The sequence below is a fragment of the Pseudoliparis swirei genome, chromosome 19, assembly GCF_029220125.1.
Source record: "Pseudoliparis swirei isolate HS2019 ecotype Mariana Trench chromosome 19, NWPU_hadal_v1, whole genome shotgun sequence".
Taxonomy (NCBI): domain Eukaryota; kingdom Metazoa; phylum Chordata; class Actinopteri; order Perciformes; family Liparidae; genus Pseudoliparis; species Pseudoliparis swirei.
Window position 1 is genome coordinate 24,115,567 of NC_079406.1, and position 19,428 is coordinate 24,134,994.

General features: G+C 41.6%; 1 protein-coding gene across 1 annotated transcript in view; it reads left to right on the forward strand.

The window, feature by feature from the left end:
• Positions 1-407: 407 nt before the first annotated feature.
• rxfp1 (relaxin family peptide receptor 1) overlaps positions 408-19,428 on the forward strand; it is a 49,987-nt gene continuing 30,966 nt past the window's right edge. Inside the window, exons 1-2 of the mRNA XM_056440032.1 lie at positions 408-561; positions 6,315-6,464. Of these exons, the coding sequence (XP_056296007.1) occupies positions 519-561; positions 6,315-6,464 (193 nt within the window). The 5' untranslated portion in view covers positions 408-518. The remainder of the gene's footprint in view (positions 562-6,314; positions 6,465-19,428) is intronic.

The following is a 19,428-nucleotide window of genomic DNA, read 5'->3' on the forward strand; positions in this document are numbered from 1 at the left end:
TTGAGCATCTGCAGGGTGCACGCGCTGCACCGTGAGAGGTCACTGCCGGCAGAAAGCAAAACAGCAGTTACTTTAAAGGCTCGATTTCCTTTCTTCTCCCAGAGAGATTCACTCCCCCTCCCCCTCTCTCTCTCTCTCTTTTCTCTCACTCCCACCCCTCCGCGCGCTGCACTTGTGCTGTCGCTGCGCGGCTCGCGCGTCACACGATGCCAACGGACTCATGAGAGCTTCCTCTCTGTCGGACAGCGCGCAGACCGACTCGACTCGAGGAAGCGGGCACGGGTTCTCCAAAGGTTCTCCAAGGTTTCTCCAAGGGTTCTCCTCCTGCAGCCGCTGTGTCTTCTCTGCACTTGTTCATTTACAAGACGGGGAAACATTATTGTCTCCTTTTTCTTTTCCTAATTTTTTTTACGCACGGGGGTTCCCAAATTTGGACGATCATCTGAGGACATTGCTACTCCTTCTCCACCAGCACCGACAGCGACCTCAGGGTCTTCACCGCAACTTCAGGAGGCACCATGCACGTGTACGTGGCGGTGCTCCTCGCGTATGGAGTGTCGGGTAAGTTCAGCAACTTCTCCCCTGTGATGTCGTCCGTCCAGTCTGCTCTGGCTGCTCACAATGTATGAAACAATTTGGCTTTAAAACAAGTTTTTTCTCTTTTTTCTTTTACTAATCGGAAGAGCAAAACGAGATCTTTGTGTGTTTTATTCATGTTTTATCTCCTCTGCATTTTTCTGTGAGATAACGCCGTGGATCTGGTGTTGACACTGTTTCTGAGCAGTGCGTCCATCCTCATGAGACACTTAATGTGTGAGCAGTCATCAGTCGCTGTCCTCTGCACAAGGGCAGAGCTCCCCGTGAAGCCTGGGGAACCAAAGGCATCCACACACTGAATCACCACTGACAGCGTTTACTTGGTGGGTCAGAACTCATTGAGAGCGGGTCAGGCTGGGCGTCTTAATTTATTTCGGAGGAGCTTTATTCCACTGTGAGGGTTTGATCTTATAATCAAAGTGCATGGTGGCATTTCAGCTGCAACCCTAAACTGTGCACAGCAGCACAGCAGTTGACTCCAAGGCAAGATGAAGGACATAGTTTCAAATTATGAGCGAATTGAAAATCAAAATTAACTTGTGTTTGTTTTTTAACCTGATAGGTGCTCTGTTACATCCCGTGACTTAGACAGCCCTCTTTCAGAAAGAGAGTGGAGCTATCTCAGGTCTGGTATACCTGGAGCAACACCACCTGAGAGGGATCAGCTAATCAGTGGGCGGGACATATGTACACCCTGACTAGTGTCTCTCTCTCTCTCTTCACCTCTGAGCTGGGACCATTCCGAGGTATGGTGCCGAAGTGTTGGCAACCATTTGTATTTTCTCTCTTGTATATTTGTCGCAGTCAAAAAAGAAGTTGTGCATCGCTCCAGAAGCTCACAGAGTGATGCCTTAACAATCTTTTACAGCCAGAGCCTTTGGTGTTGGTGATGCAGCTGGTCCAGCCGGCTCCAGTCGGTTCATATCAGATTCTCTTGGGCCGACTCGACCTACCGAATCAGTGGATGAGAGCGAACGGTGTGGCCAGGCTCGCAAATCATTGCTTCTGTCCATTTAGGGAGGAAAACCTCATGAAGAGCAACTGATGAGGGAACAATGGGGGTCACGTGTATAGAATAACCAACATGATCAAATCACAGTGGGCGACATCATCGTACATGGAGTGTAAACGTATTCAAACAAAGGCTCAGAGGCATCTTATCAAAACTGCTTCTTATTTTCTTATTTCATATTAAAAGCCCCAAGAAAATACAGTACTTTTTGGGAGCGATCGTCAGGGAAATGAAGTGAACTTCCATTTTTTGTTTGTGTTTGTCTTTCTGTGATTTAAAAAAAAATTATTATTATGAATACAGATGAGTTGATATGTTCTCTTACAGCCGACATGCATGTTAGCAGTTAGCTGACCATCAGCTGTAATGTACTCCTTTCAAGTTCAGCGGTTTAATCTGAAATGTAAATTATCTTTAACCTGTCATAGGTGGACATCATATTTGTGTCTTGAACTTGCATTATAAGAATATTAGAGATTGAACTGCATCGCTACTCACGTCTACTGTACAGTACTACTGTATGGGAAGACTAGAAATCTGGAGGGAAAAAGACGTGACATGAATATGTCACCCATTTTTCTTTTATAATCCTGTAGTACATTTTTCATTTGAGATATATTTTCTTTATCATGCTGAGAAACGGGTGTAATGTAAAATGCCAACTGCTGCACATGCATGTCCAAGATATGCCTTTTCATTTCTTATAGCTTTGTTGAGTATTCTGAAACTGGGCACTTCGCAGATGGTGGAGAAACAGGCTTCCGGACGCGCGTGGATTAAGTTATCAACATTTAATGGCAGGAAATGTGAATCAAACATTCAACGCGCTCTCCCTCGTGTCCAGGCTGCCGGCTCCCGGCACCTTCCGGGAGCACAACCTTCCCCTCGGGGCTTACCTGAGAAAAGAGCACGGTCCCTCTAAAAACACGCAGCCTCATACTATTCCTGTTTCTGGTTCCAGTCGCTTTCACAATAAGAGTCCCGTCTTGTTATTTGTCCGCATTAGTCAACTTCACAATAAAAGTCTCTTGTTATTGTAAGTCACTTCACGGAATTCAACCGGCTTCGTCAATCTATCATACGAACATACAGTCACTCTCATGCAATATACATTAATTCTTGCCATTTACATTTGCATAGAGTAAACATTACCCCTATGCTTCATAATACATTAATAACAATATCAATATTCTCCTTAATATTTTCTATTATCTTTCTATATGTATTAATTTAAAACATAAGACCTCTGCAGATGTTATCAAAATAAGCTATTACAACTTAACAGCTTCATGGCCTCATGTCCAACTTATCTATAAGCCATCATCATGGACTAAACCTTCTGTCCCAAGGTCTGCCTGTTACTTCATACCTCCAAAACAATATATATCAAGGTGTATGTTCTCTGATAATACAATAGAGGAATAAATAGTCCATTTGAAATAATTTCATGGTTTCATATTGTCGTTCGTGTCTTGAGAACATGTGTTTTCTCCTTCATTTAGGAGCTTTACTGCAAAAATAATCAGATTGTATCTTAAATTTGGCTTAGTATATCATCAATAATGTCTAAATATATATATATAGTTTACTCACAATATGATTGAATTTAAAGATGATAAATCTGCATATTGATTTAACGCTTAGCCCAATCCTTAACTCAACTTATTTGACTTTAAAAATGTGCAATATGTAGTTTTGAGGTGCCACCGTTGCATCAATGCTTGTGCTGAAAGGGGGACTTTACAATCCACAGTTATAGAAATATCTTTGCACCTATTTTTTTATTCTGAAATATTTTCCTCACAGCTGTTGGGTCTTTGTTTCTTCCATAATCATAAAAGTAACAACTCTTCCCCTGCGCTCGTGCATTCTCTGATCGCAGCCATGTGCTGCAAGGAAGTCGTCTAAGACTGAAATATTGTCTTCTGGTGATGTAGTGGCATGAGTCATGAACCCCGCACATTACATGATGCAGGGTTAAACAAAATTATTAATATTTATCGCTAATAATGAGGGGAATTTATTTTCCATTCGTTTGAATGAAATAGACGTCTTTTAAAAAAATTGCTTCTCATCTGGCGTGGAAACAGATTGTCTGTGGTGCTGATTACTAAGTAATCAGCCAAGTGGGGGAGCCGCAGGTAAATCTATGCACTGTGACATCACCATTATAAATATGATGCACGTCTAAAAATAAGTCAAGTCAATTTCAAAATCAATCTTGTGCACTGAAATTTAGCATAATATCCCTTATGAGAATAAACAGCATGAGCCTATCGCCAAATGAGAACACACAGTCAGTCGACTCATCGTCAATTTGTTTGTTGAAAAAAATAATACAAAATAATAAAAAGTGTGACACATTATCAAAGCACAACAGAGATTGTTTCCTTCCGGCGTCTCGAGAAGTTCGGCAAAAATCCTGACTGTTCAGGATTTTGAAGATTGCTACCGAGGACCGGAAATAAAAAAGCAGGGGAGAAGAAAAAAAATCGGCATATTTCTATCACTTGCTGTGAAAAGAACACATTAAAAACACATTCCCGGAGCACCAAATCCCTCTCAAAGCGACTCAGTAACGGCTTCTCTCCTCGGGCACTGCGGTTGCCGGGCAGTTTGAGGCAGCCATGCATGTAATGGATGGCTGGAATAGATAGTGCATGTAATGTATGTCATTATGATTTAATGCACACGACAATTATCTTTTACATTTTATTTTACAGTTCATGTTTTTTTTGTTACGGTGAGCGACTTTTACCAGAATTGCCTTTTAATACATTTCGATGACATTAACGAACAGAGTCGTTTAGAGACTTTGCGTGACAGGAAAACCAAAAAGAAAGAAGGAAAATTCCTGAATATTTATAAGAAGGAGTCATCCTTCCAGTTTGATGGGAAACGGGCATAAACATTAGTTGTGAATTGTAGTTTCTCTTCCAGTAATCAAATATATTGAGGTGCATTTATTCTGAAAAGCAGTCTTTTGATTTTTAAGAACATAAAAGTTCATTTTGACCGTGAACTGCAACCCAGGATGAGTAATTTGTCATCTTTCGGCGAATACATTTTTCAAAAGTAGTGATGGGTGCTCAAGGTGTGGTTGCCCTTTAGTTCCCAATTAAAAGACAGAGAGAGACGACGTGTTGAATCAATAATGTAGCACGAAGACAGGTTGTTAAGTGCCTCGGCGATAATGAGGTGAATCATAAATTATAATCCCTTCTTAATTGGTTCTAGTGCAGCGATACCAGATCGCTGTCTAGTATTATGTCATTTCCTCTTCCAGCTTCATGACACACGCGGTCGGTTTTACATTCACCGTATGTGTCAGTTTGTATGATTTGTTTGTGTGGCTGCAATTATATGACCGTCAATTAAAGAATCTGTATCCAACATTCTTAAGCAATAAGGTGCGAGAGGCAGGACTTCGTCGTCAATAATGTCCGCTTCAAACCTTTGAAAAGGACATTATTGACGATAAAGTCCTGCCTCGGGCATCTTATTGCTTTTATGATACGGTTGCGTGCGACATTATGAATAGTAAGTAAATAGTAAGCTGCCTTTCAGCACAAAGTCGATGTCGCCACCAAACTTTGTGTATCGCATTTCAGTAGCCGAGAGAAAATAGTCCCCTGCTGTTCTGTCTGTTGTCATAGCAACAGTCCGAATATGTGACCGTCTTTCCAACTTTACTGAACTTTGTTTTTTTATTTTTTTATTTTGAGTGCACACTGATACGGAACGCTCAGATAAATGCAAACAGCTGTCGGACATTATGACTGATTAAAGTGCACCTCGTGACTCACTCTCAACCAATCAGAATGCTTGATTTCATCTACCCGTAATATACCATCAAAACTGCTATTACCTATGTGAAAATATGGTGGATAATGACGTTGCTCTTCCTCTGCGTCTCTTCTTATCTGAGCTTCTATGTTCTCTGTTGACATTGAATGACCTTGTCTCCTCATGCTGAGGCAATCAAAAGTATCCCAATGTCCTATCTTTTCTTGTAAGAGACTAGAAAACTCATAGATGCGTAGTACAAAGAACAGCTCGTGTGAATACACCCTTTTCTGTTAGTTTAGAAAAATACATACAAAAAATACGCCGTCTTTTATGAGACGCAGAATCACGTGACGACAAAAGAATACGTAAACAGTGAGGAGAGATTTATGGTTTTACTCGAGTGCAGCGAACGAAAAGGTTCTCAATAAAAGTAGGAGTAGAGGATGGGAACCTGTGTGGCAAAGAAATATAATTAAATATAACAAAACTAGGCCGGGAAACCTTCCTCTGGAAACACGGAAAAACAATTCAAAATGTCTTCACGTTCTCTAAAGTTAAACAACGCTACACCAAAGCAGGTTATCAGTCTCGGTATCATCAGGCATACAAAAAAACCCGAAAAAAACCCTGAGGAAACCTAGGAGCAGCATGCCTGGTGATGGGTGGTGGGTGAAAGTCGAAAAGGGGGCGTGCAACCAATCACCTGATTGGCTCCTGAAGAGGAAAACAAGGGAAGGGAGGGAGAGAGAAAAAAACTCCAGGAGATTTATTTCATAAAAAATATTTCACAACCAGAAAACAAAGTTCCTCACGGTGACGTGAATATGTTTGACGAGGGTTCTCAACGTGTCTTTACAGAAATGTGTGACGAAATGTGTGACGGTCGTAATCTTGGATGTTCTGCTTTTGTTTGCAGCACTCAATGTCACCGAGGAGAAGGCGGCGGCGGCGGCGGCGTGCCCCCTCGGGTATTTCCCCTGTGGCAACCTGACCGTGTGCCTCCCTCAGCTCCTGCACTGCAACGGCGTCGATGACTGCGGGAATCAAGCGGACGAGGAGAACTGCGGTGATTTTAATTTTACATTTTTTTTTTTTTTTACTCGAGCAAAAATGTTCATGACCATGAGCTGCGTGTCACTTCAATGCCTCCGGCAGCTCGAGCCCCGCTCTGTGGGGCGCGTACAGACAATTCATGGATCCTTTCTCATTCTGAAGAGGAACTTTACATCAATTATGTAAATTGCTGTCTTTGTAGAGAGGGACAAAAACCTTGTAGAAAATAAGGCGAGGCGTAAAGTACAAGGTGTAGGCAAATTGCTATGTTGTGCCTGTAGTCCTTGGGGCAGGTAGGATAATAAAAGAGTCAACAAATTAGACACTACAAGGAGATTAGACATTAAAAGAGCAACACACCCACGATTGAAGCATCATCGCACACACACACACACACAAAATCCACAAGATCCATTTGTAGATGTGTAATTATTATTCCCGTTGGGAGACTTTGCCGCCGGTTCATTTCCGTAAAAAGACACGGATGCCAGGAGAGGTGTTGCGTATCGAGTGGTTGACCTTTTGACCCGTGTTGTTATTTCTTCTCACAAAGTTCCACCGGGGAGGAGGAGCGTCATAAAGGATCGTGAAAACTAAACAATATCAATATTACAATGTCAATATTTTACAAAAGGTAACTTAATATAGTTAGTGAGTAGACTATAGTCGTGTTATTACACATGTGACAGCAAGAGACTTATATATATATATATATATATATATGCATTGTTTCCCCTCTAATTCCTGTTATGAGATTGTTGTATTAGTGAGGCATTATCATTACTGGCACAAATCCCGTCGGCAGCTCACAGCTAACAGCACAAACAACAACAACAACAACAACAAAAGTGCCGATAAGCATTTTAACCTGAGAGGGAACCAGGAGGTGGAACCATTATGGGCTGTAATGATGGCAAACCTTTGGGGGGCACGCTCACATGCACCAACATGCACAAAGAGAGAAAGAGAGAGAGAGAGAGAGGCCCAGGGTGACGTTACTCCTCTATATCTTGACTACATTAATGCTCTGACTATCATAAAGAGGACTTTTTAAATGTAGCTCAATGCCTCAGAAGGTATTTATATTCCCAACAACATGTCCCATGAATTGAATTGAATGTCCCAGCAGACATAATAACATATAGATGATAAACTACTAATGTACACAGTCACCCTAACAGAGGCCCTCTTCATACTGCATGCTTATGGATCTGTTTTTTTAATACGCTAATGTTCCTCAGAGTTCTTTGCAGATCCATTAATGTCTGCACCCACAAAGCTTCCGACCCGACCCGACTCTCACCCACAGTTAATTATAGGCGCCTAGGCGTAGATACATCCTTCACTCATCAGGGTTACCATCGTAACTTTTTTTTAGCAATTAATATATCTCTTGTTCTGCCTGTTTTGTGATATACATGCCTAAAAGGTGCCTACTATTTCTAGACTGAAATAATATCAGCATTATAATTATTATAACTTTTTTAGTTCCCTATTTTTTGGTGCCCCCTCAGGACTTGGTGCCCTACGCACAGCGCGTGGTGCGCGTTATGGGAGCGGCGGCACTGTTTAAACTTTAATCTATCACACAGCCGGCTGAGCTTCAGCGCCCTGATTTCATCAAGCGATTCTTCACACATTTCTTTCGACGAGGGAGTTTCTAAGTCTGCGTTATCTCAAACAAGCTTTCATCGGGAAAGAAAGGAGTTTAACTTGGGAGAGTGTCATGTGGGTTCATATTCATATATTCATGCCAGAGGTTATAGTTACATCCACGAATTATAAAAAGGACGACATGAACCGTTAGCTTCTGTTCCTTCTCTGCGTGATAGCGGCACCGAAGCGTCGTGGAAGTATGAATGTCACCACAGCCGCCCGCGTGGACCTCCGCAGACTCATTTCAAACCCATCGGTGATATGTCTAAAACCCTTGAAATGTAATATACTGTCACGGTGCTATTAGAGTGGACCCAAAAGCACGACTCAGACAGGAGTAACAAAGATGAATGTCTTTTGTTGAAAACAGGCTGGGTCAAAACTGGGAGATCAATCAAGTCCAAAAAGGGGCGGGGCAGAGAATCAGAGGTCAGGGCAGGCAGGCAGGTCAGGAATATACTCTATTACCCTGGAGAACTTATCACAAAAACACAAGACAATCTGGCAGAGGACAAGTGAAAGTGAGGGAACCTAAGTAGACAGGGACTAACGAGGGAATGGGCAACAGGTGAGATGGGCATGAAGACCAGGTGAAGGTAATGAGGGACTAACGAGGGAGAGATCAGAGGCAGGTGAAGGGAGTTGGACTGACGAGATGGGAAGCAGGATCTGGAATGACATGATAGTTAGTGAGACGGGATGAAAACAACTAATAAAAAAAGGAAGGTGTGGAGTGGAGCTAAACTGTTATATATACACTCCGCAGTTTCGTTGTTTGGGAACGTAGTTTGGAGGCGACCAGGCTGCTCCGAATCTGCAGATCTCCGCGTTTTTTTACAGACATTTTAGCGTCTCTCAGCTTATTGTTGTTTTGGTTTTGGTGGCGGCAACTTCAGTGTTTGGATTTACTCGGTTGGCTTTCAGCATCGTTCCCAGTAGCTGCCACAAGTTTCAGAAGAAAACACCAAATGCTCTTGTATACTTTCTATTTGTATTCTTCTATTTTAGTATACAGTGGGAACGGAAAGTATTCAGACACCTTTATATTTGTCACATTCATTGCAGCCATTTCAAATCAAAAAAGTTCATTTTATTTCTCATTCATGTTCACTCAGCACCCCATCTTGACAGAAAAAACAGAAATTTAGAAATGTTTGCAAATTTATTAAAAAAGAAAAACTGAAATATCACATGGTCATAATTATTTTTAAAGGCGTCTGAATACTCTCCGTACCCACTGTATACCGCTTGTTATTAATTCCAATGCTGATCTGTATTTATTTCTGTCAATATAGATCTATCCTATATCTTAGTTGTTTTACTCATGTACTTATACAAAAGCAGATGTTGTGCTACTTCATACTTTACTACAAATACGTTCAACTGCATTTATTTGACAGCTACCGCTACTGGTTACTTTAAAGATCACCCATAATACCGATCGGCAGATACTGATTTCAGTGATCGGTGATCGGCACCAAAAACCTGATCGGTGCATCTCTACAGGATACTCTCGATGGTGCCGCGGTAGAAGGTGCACATGATGGATGGGGGGCTCCCTGCTTTCCTCAGTTTCCGGAGGAAGTAGAGGCGCCTCTGTGCTTTCTTTGCCAGCGATGTAGTGTTGGCTGTCCACGAGAGGTCCTCACTGATGTCCACCCCCAGGGATTTGGTGCTGCTGACCTGCTCAATGTCCGCACCGTTGACGGTCAGTGGTGGGTGATGGGCGTGGCCTTTCCGGAAGTCAACAACGATCTCCTTGGTCTTGCTGTTGTTGAGCAGGAGGTTGTTGACTCCGCACCACGTGGTCAGAAGGTTGACCTCCCTCCTGTAGAGGGTCTCGTCATCCTCGGTGATGAGACCTATCAATGTTGTGTCGTCTGCAAACTTGACCATGTGATTGGTGCTGTCGCTGGTTTTGCAGTCGTGAGTCAGCAAGGTGAAGAGCAGGGGACCGAGCACACAGCCCTGAGGGGCCCCTGTGCTGAGTGTGATGCTGCTCGAGGTGTTGTTGCCAACACGTACTGCTTGTGGCCTCTCACTGAGGAAGTCCAGCAGCCAGTTACACAGCGAGGTGTTGAGCCCCAGCTGGTCAAGTTTGCAGATTAGTTGTTGTGGGATGATTGTGTTGAATGCTGAGCTAAAGTCTATGAACAGCATTCTTACATAGGAGTCTTTTTTGTCCAGGTGGGTGAGGGCTGGGTGGAGAGCAGAGCAGATTGCATCCTCCGTGGACCGTTTGGCACGGTATGCAAACTGGAAAGGGTCCAGAGTGGGGGGGAGAATGGATTTGATATGCGACATGACTAGTCGTTCAAAGCACTTCATGATTATGGGGGTAAGTGCCACTGGACGATAGTCGTTGAAGCAGGACGGAGTGGATTTCTTTGGCACAGGTATGATGGTGGTTGCCTTGAAGCATGATGGAACAACAGCTTGTCTCAGAAGTATAAAAGACATCCGTGAAGACGTCCTTCAGCTCCTCTGCGCAGTCCTTCAGCACACGACCAGGGATGTTGTCTGGACCTGTTGCCTTGTGGGTGTTGATAGACGAGAGAGTCCTCTTCACGCTGGCAGCAGACAGGCACAGAACCTGATAATGGGGAGGGGGCGGAGTCTTATGGGATTCATTCTGAACTTGGACCGTTGGAAATTACACACGCTTCAACTCGACAGACATTTTCAGATTGAAATACTTATAATGATAATAATAAATCCGAGAATATTTGAAGGTTTCACATATATAATTTATAATCGAAAATAAAGCCCAATGTGTTTCTGAATTTATTTCTATTTTATTTTGGAGAGCGTTGGGGAAAGTCGGGTTTGCGACGACTGGTGTAAAGGTGAATAGGAAGGTGTTTATTGAATCCTTCAGCCGTTGGTGTCGGTTATCTATGTTCTGCAATATTTTTAAGTCCAGCTTATGTGAAATGCTGGAGGATGTTTTGTGTTGTTGAGTGAAATGTGTCTTTATCTGACAGCCAATTAAATCATGTCTAAAGGCTTATACGATCGTTAACCAATCAAATATTTGCACAATTTCTCTTTTTTCTACTCTCGCAAATATCCGAGTTGGAGCATTACATTTAGGTGTTTTGTTTTCGCGCTGATTTGTTGACGTGTTACTGTAAGTTTACTGCTAACCAAATCATCCATTACACTAGCTGTCTAATGCTAATGTGTTCATGGAGTTAAATGTTGTTGTTCGGGCAACTGTTTTTTGTTGTTGTAAAATGTATCTTTGATAAAAAACAAGATACAAGCTTGAGCACATGTGATTTAAGCCAACTACAACTCCCATGGTGCATTTTGATAAACATCACCAAGCTTTGAATTCTGCCATAAACAGCGCAAATTTCTGCGTTAGCTAAAAATGTTGCTGTGCGGAAGCTGATCTGAATCCTAACTCGGTTCACTTTCAAAATCTCTGGGTCAATTTCAGTATTCAGAAACATTGGCGTTGCATTTTGTCAACAACGTTAGCGTTATTAATGAGCTAGCAATAGGGAGAACGGGAGGACGGTCTTTCTGTGATTGGAACAGCAGCTGACTTGATGACGTCACCACATCAGCTGTTCTTGCTCCTGGGTTTACTCTAATTATTCACTGTAAATTATTTTTTACAGTCAAATAAACAAAACATCCTAAAATTACATTCCGTGACTCAACAACAGTAGTATTCATAAAAAGTCAACTGTCAGTAGTTTATTTTCTCCTCCGCTACTGTTTCCGGTTGCTGGTGAAATGCATTCTGGGATATATGCTGGCCAGAGTACGCACAAGTCTCCTCTGATGCATCCTCCGGAAAGTGGGAGGATCAAGTCACATCCGGGCATTTTGACCATGCTTTGCGAGAAGCGAACTTTGAATGTGAACATGTACTCGGGCTGAGACTGATGACGTTTCACGAGTCACGAGGACACAAGTAGAGGAAAGTACGCACAAGAACGCTGATTGAGAAACGCCGATTGTTTCATATGTCTCCCTGTGATTGTCTGCCCTGGTCCTGATTGTTTCCTTCTGTGTGATTGCTAGCCCCGCCCTCATTGTGTCCACCTGTGTCTAACGAGACACAGCTGGACACAATGAGGGCGGGGCTAGTGTCCAATCACCTCCACCTCCCTCTGTATTTAAACCCTGTTTGTCGCTTTCCTCAGTGTGGTCGTGCCGTGCCGTGCCGTGCCGTGCCGTGCCGTGCCGTGCCGTGCCGTGCCGTGCCGTGCGTACTATTCGTGTGTGTGTAACCTTTAAGTAAAGAATTAAATCTTTCTTTGGAAGAGTTGTTATCATTTGGGCCCTCTCTCGCTCTACGACATCCTGACTTCTTGGGGCTGAACAGCTCCAGACTCTCATGCACTGATAATAAAAAGTTGTCTCTCCTCGGATAACTTTCTCTTTCTCTAAAGATGCTTGTCGGAGAGGAGCAGAAAGGTGAAAAAGGTGTTTCATTCGCAGCAATCCCGAGTGTCGATTGCGATATTTTGCTCTCTTTCTCTGCTGCCGGCAAAATGTCCGTGTGTGGTGTATTGAGAGAAGTGGTGATGTGCATCAGTCGCTGTGACATTGGATACTAGATTGGTTGGAGGAAAATCCTTGCAGGTGTTTACGAAAAATGTTATCCAACACCATGAACTTAGTGCAGAGTTGTGCTAAAATTGTGTGCAGGCATATAACTAATAGCTTGTTTCTCTTCCTCACTATTATATTGCAGAAAGCAACTATTTCGCATCGACTCGTTTAAAAAAACAACACAATAAATCAGCGACTCCTGTTTCTCTTTCCTGCATTAAAAAAAATAGATCCGACTGGAGGTTAAAGCCATTCCACATGGCCTTTTCCTGCACCGGTTGTTGCCTCCCATGTGTTGGTTGGCTTCAGATGTGCAGTTTCCGATGAGCCGCTTAGTAGGCTACTCGGTTTTGTTGGCTTTTCTGAACTTACTCCCACTTGCGCTGGTCCCAAAAGATAAGAAAGATGATTCATGGGCTGATTCCTCAACCACCTAGGGTAGCAATTTATAGCACAGAACGGATGAACTACGAGATATCAGCTAAAAACTAAATAGTCGAGGGGCTGCAGAGTGAAACATGAACCTTCACAGACCAGCACATTCGAGATCTAACATTAACACTCTGCTCAAACTGCGAAGACAATTGGCTTAAAAAGCTCAACAGCAATGTGTCGGTCCAGAAATCAGAACCAGGTCTCTCCAGATAATCCACACACCTTGTTTATGAGCAGAATCATGTCGTGACTATCTTCTTTCTACCGAACTACACCCTCTCTGTGCTCTGCTGAGCTGTGACATTAACATATAATGTGTTATATTGCAACAGGAGGCTTCATTATGCCCACTCCTGAAAATGAGGCAGATATTTCAGCGACTTACAATAAGTGCATTCAACCTAGAGTACAAACTAAGAACAACAAGAATACAGAAAGTAACATTTCCTCAACATAGTCATCCATAGACATTTCCATCCATCTGCTCTACAGTTTCCTTAATTTCTAAGTTGCCATTGTTACAGGTGTATTCCCCACTAGGGGACACCATGTCACAGCGGTCTAAGTAAGAAGAAATTATTCTGTGCGCGTCAACGGTATTTTCGTTGGAGCAATACCTGCTGTAAAGAAGAAAGAGTCTGTTCCACACAGGTTTTTTTACACATTTTTATTAATTATTTTACAAGAATAAGCGTGTAGAAGACTGATGCAAGTAATTATAAGGAAGGAACTTCAATACACTTATTTTATTTTTTCCTCTGAAATTACAAAACGGTAAAACGACTTCAATCATTCCCGTCCACCCTGTGTGGGTCTCTAGGGTCGAGGGTGTCGGGAGCGTTTTTCATTTAGTCCAAACACATTTAATATATTTTAAAAGCCGTTGCAAATATTTCGCAAGGTAGGAAATGAGACTCACACTTCATATGGTGCATTTTTATTTTCTCTTTTATTTGTGAGACTGGCAAGTGTCATTTTTCCGTCTCCACACTAAACTAAACTTCATGTCTCAGGTAAAGGACCAGTGTGTAGAATCCCATGGGATCCGTTAGCAGTTAATGGAATACAGTATTTACAGCACATTTGTATGTAACTGCACTGAATACCAAGGAATGAACTGGAAAATGTTGTGGGTAAGAGTGAAGACTGTGTCACCGCTACCCGACCCCGGAAGAAAAGTGGCTGATAATGGTTGGATGGTTGAATGTACTGGAGGCTGTGGCTCTTTATTAAATTCCTACCTTGCCCAGAAGCATAAGCAACTGGATATAAGATTGGGCTTCACAGTCAACGACTCAATCATATTCCTTTCCTAATTTTGATGAAAAGTCTTGTTTCTACCATCTAACATACCCTTGTTCTAGTGCCTTTTTCTAAAGTACTCTCGGGTATATGATGAATGGTAGCTGTAAGGTTGTGCTCTTTATAATGATATATCTGTTCCCAAACACAAATAATGAAATCCTAGAATATAATCATGTAGACCCCACAAAAATTGCCTTTAGAAAACATGAATTAATCACACAAGCGCTGACTGGCGGCAACGTGTACGTGGCGGCCGTGGTTCAGCCCTGTGGGTTTACGTGACATTTATATTTAATGTTGGCTCGTATTTGCTTAGATATTTTCCGCGCATTATCTCATGGTTTTGTAAAAGAGGTTATTTGGAATGTCAAAGCAGGAACTTTTCAATAAATAATAATGTGTGCTACGGCTGACGATGTAGTGCAGACTCTCAATCTCCCTTTGTGCTCAGGATTTCAAGGGCGTTTCAACACTGAATCAACATTGGCTCTTTGTCAGAGTTTGCAGGACATTAAAGATGAAAGATTCAGACATCTGAGAGATGAAATGCTGTTTTTACTCAGGAAATGACCAAGCAAAAGAGTCCTTTGGCTCAAAGAGAAGACGATAAAACAAGTGTGCTGTTGTCGCACTGTCACGGAGAAGGGAGCCTTTTTGGAAAATAAAAAGAAACACAAGAGGCAGTGGTCAGAGATAATAAGAATTATCATAATTCTCCAGGTTTGATCGCAGCAAACAGAGGGTTGAAAGGAAGAGTGTGTAACGTGCATTGAGGTGACTGTGGGGTCATTGGTTAGCAGGTCCGTCTTTCAATCCGGGGGTTGGCAGTTCAATCCCCACCTTAGTTGATGTGTACTTGAGCAAAACACTTAACCCTGAATTGCTCGCTGTAGGGCCAGTAATGTTCTCTCATCGGCAGCCATAGTTCTCCTTCAAGCTTCCGTCACACAGGAGAAGTTTCAGTTGTTGCAATCTGCAACCTCACCACTAGATGGCTCTAGATTCTACAAACTAGACCTTCCATGAGAAGATTATGAATACGTTGAGCCCCCATCCACTCATCACCACACTGTGAAGATGTATTGTATTATAATGGACGTAACGCAACACATAACATTGATGCATGACAGTCAAAGTAATTTGAGATATGAAGGGAAAAGGTTTCCATATCAGAAGAGCATACTTCCTGTAGGTAACTGCTGCTTTACAATCTCATTACCGACTAGTGAGGGCCCTTGACGGTTTAAAGGCTCCGTAAAAAACATGTATTTGTTTCATTTTAAAGACACAGAGTGGCTTTGCCTCTGCGTTGTAACGTCTTTTGAGCTTTTAGGGTAGTGCCAAATGAGAAGAGTTCTTATTGATCAATACTGAATGTTTCATTCCGAAATGAGAAAATATAATAAAAAGTTATTTAAAGGTCTATCTTTAGAAAAGGTATTTCAGAAATCTCGGTCTAGTTTTACTCATCAAAATGCATTTTTTAACTAGCTAACCTGAATTTTCTTTGGTGAATTGCTGCGTTTCTTTGCCCGTTAACTCCCCATCTTCCAACGTCTTCTTGTACTGCTCCAAACAAATGACATTTTGCGTCATATCAGTGTGAACACGACCCAGGAATGGATCAATTCGGCAACCTTTGTAGATTATGCTTTAATGTGTGAAAATGGCTCAAGCGCAAAACCTGGTCTCTTTCCGTCAATCCTTCCAAACACCCGTTGTTCATTTGTTCCCAACTAAATTCCTCTTTTCAACTCAACCTTAATCTCGGTGGTTCAGTTGGCTGGCGTGACACCGGCCGTTACAGGTTAATCCTCCCAGAGAAGATCCGATTCGTTGAAGAATGAGGAGAGACGTACAGAGTCAACTTTCATTTCAAACCCATTGTGCGGCGGGGATCATTTTTTTCGATGAACATCAAAGACTTAAGCCGGATGATGTGTTTTCCGAGAATCGATTCGACCGGCGGTCTCGGCTTACTTTGTTCCAGTGTAGCGTTCACAAAGTAATAAACGTTGCTTGGAGAAGCAAAGGCTCTCGCAAGATAAGGTTGGAAAATCGCTTCTCTCTCAAAGACGCACATGCACCCACTTGCCGTTATTCAATCGGCTGCAGAGCATTGAGCAATAGCTAGAATGACCTTCTGTCCAACATGGAAAAAAACACGTTTCTCTTAAAGAAAACAGAACTCTTCACTGCCCCTTTTTGGATTTGTTGCCCTGTTTGACGGACCACCCGGTTTTGACCCTGCCTGAAAGATTAAGTAAACCGCCTCCTCCTGCATTCCTGTGTTTGTCGTGCTTTTTGGGTTCCAGTACCTGTAACCATTACAACAGCGGCAGTTTTTTGGAGCTTAAAATGAATTGAGTGTGAATACAGAGCATACACTTGTGGGTATAGGACAGCTAAAGGACAAGCAAAATAAAAGCCTCTGTAAAGCCGAAGGGAGCTGCAAATTCGAGCGATAATTCTCTCTAGGTGCACGGCCACGACGGACGCATTTCATATTTCTATATTACTTTCACATTGTTAATTGGTACAATTGCCAAAATATTGATGGGAGCCACTTTAAACACAACACCTCTACTTACTGTATTATAAAGTGTGGCACTTAGAGCATATGTGTCAAACTCAAGGGCCGCGGGCCAAATGTGGCCCGAATGAGGCGCATTTTTCGCGATGAGGGAGTGAATGAAAAAGCTAATTTCTGTGTTTCAGGACGAATTCCTAAACCGATCTTTGCTGTAAATAATGGCCTATATCTATATCTATATCTATTTGTATTTCTTTAGTGATCCATAAAGTGATGACAAATGGACCACGGCTGGACAGAATTATTCACTTGTGTTTTCTTTTTTACACTTTATCTTTGTCTTTTCAGCAGAGATAGAACACATACACAGTGGGTAGGGAAAGTATTCAGACTCCTTTAAAATGTTCACTCTTTGTTTCATTGCAGCCATTTGCTAAAATCCAAAAAGTTCATTTTATTTCTCATGACAGAAAAAAACAGAAATGTAGAAATGTTTGCTAATTTCTTAAAAAAGAAACTGAAATATCACACATTTGTGTTCTGGTATAGGGGGCAGGATGATGGACAGCCACGACCAGGGGAACCATTGAGTGAGTGCATGTAAAGCACGAGTGTGCAGCGGTGTGCTGTCCAGAAGAAAACAGAAAGGTAGAATGTTTTGCAAATGTATTAAAAAACAAAACCATGTGATATTTCAGTTTTTCTTTTTTAACAAATTTGGAAAAAATTCTACATTTCTGTTTTTTTCTTTCACGATGGGGGTGCTGAGTGAACATTATGGAGAAATAAAATGAACTTTTTTGATTTTAGCAGATGGCTGCAATGAAACAAAGAGTGGAAAATGTAAAGGGGTCTGAATACTCTTCGTAGCCACCGTCTATGCATGGGAAGCTTATCGCTTGGTGCCAGGAGGCTGGTACCTAATTCAGACCAGCGGCGCGTTGTCGGATTTGCATTTCACATCCTCACTGCCCAAATCTGTAAAGGACCTCCAGTCTCCTTTTTTTTTGTTGCTCTCCTGCTCAACTAATTGTGAAAGGCTAAACATAAATAGTGAGTGACAAAGGGATGGCAGGGTTTCACAGCTGAGGGTTTGATTACAGACCTCAGGAGAATTGGTTTATTTAGCGTGTAAATGTGACGCTCGCTCTGGACTTTGTGTTCCGTCTTTTACGTTATTTTATTCAGTTGGAGTAGAGATTTGAAACCCAATCTTGAGGATTTCCCTAAACCTAATATAAGTGATTTTGTGGCCGAGACTTAACCACGTATGTTTCACGGTAACGAGATGACGTCGAGTGATACGCAAAAAGCACTTTCACAACTTTAACCCTTTGGCATATGACACACGGAAATATCGTGCTATTCATACTTCTTCTCATTTACATTACATTACATTCAGCGGAGGCTCTTATCCAAAGCGACTTCTAGACACAGCTACAGGACTGTCTCAGAAAATTAGAATATTGTGATAAAGTTCTTTATTTTCTGTAATGCAATTAAAAAAACAAAAATGTCATGCATTCTGGATTCATTACAAATCAACTTAAATATTGCAAGCCTTTTATTCTTTTAATATTGCTGATTATGGCTTACAGCTTAAGAAAACTCTAAAATCCTATCTCATAAAATTTTAATATTTCCTCAGACCAAGTAAAAAAAAGATTTATAACAGCTGAGTGTTTGTCAAGGCTCAGGAAACCCTTGCAGGTGTTTCGAGTTAATTAGACAATTCAAGTGATTTGTTTAATACCCTACTAGTATACTTTTTCATGATATTCTAATATTTAGAGATAGGATATCTGAGTTTTCTTAAGCTGTAAGCCATAATCAGCAATATTAAAAGAATAAAAGGCTTGCAATATTTCAGTTGATTTGTAATGAATCCAGAATGCATGACATTTTTGTTTTTTTAATTGCATTACAGAAAATAAAGAACTTCATCACAATATTCTAATTTTCTGAGACAGTCCTGTATAGTGAGAAATTCAGGGTTAAGCGTCTTGCTCATGGACACATCGACTAGGGATAGCACAGCCGGGGATTGAACCGCCGATCATCTGATTGAAAGACAGACCTGCTAACCACTGAAAATATTTAAACCTTTATTTAACCAGGTGAATCCCATTGAGATTAAAAATAAAAAAATTTCCAAGGGAAGACATGCAACATAAGAAGACACATGTCGTTACAAACAAAAAGAACACAGAACAAGAAGTTAAAAGAATCAAAAACATGACATAACCGAGTTAATTTAAGAAACATTAACATTTTTGGGAAATAACCGCAACCCCTAGTTTCTCACAGGACCATGAGTATCCGGATCCACATTTCCTGAATATTTAATTAAAAACTGTCAACCTCATGGTATGACTTCTAGAGGAAAGGTCCAGTGAATTATTAGACTGTATCTTCTTGTATATGTTTGGAAAACTTCATGACAATCTCTCCAATAGTTTGAGATAGTTGTGTTGTG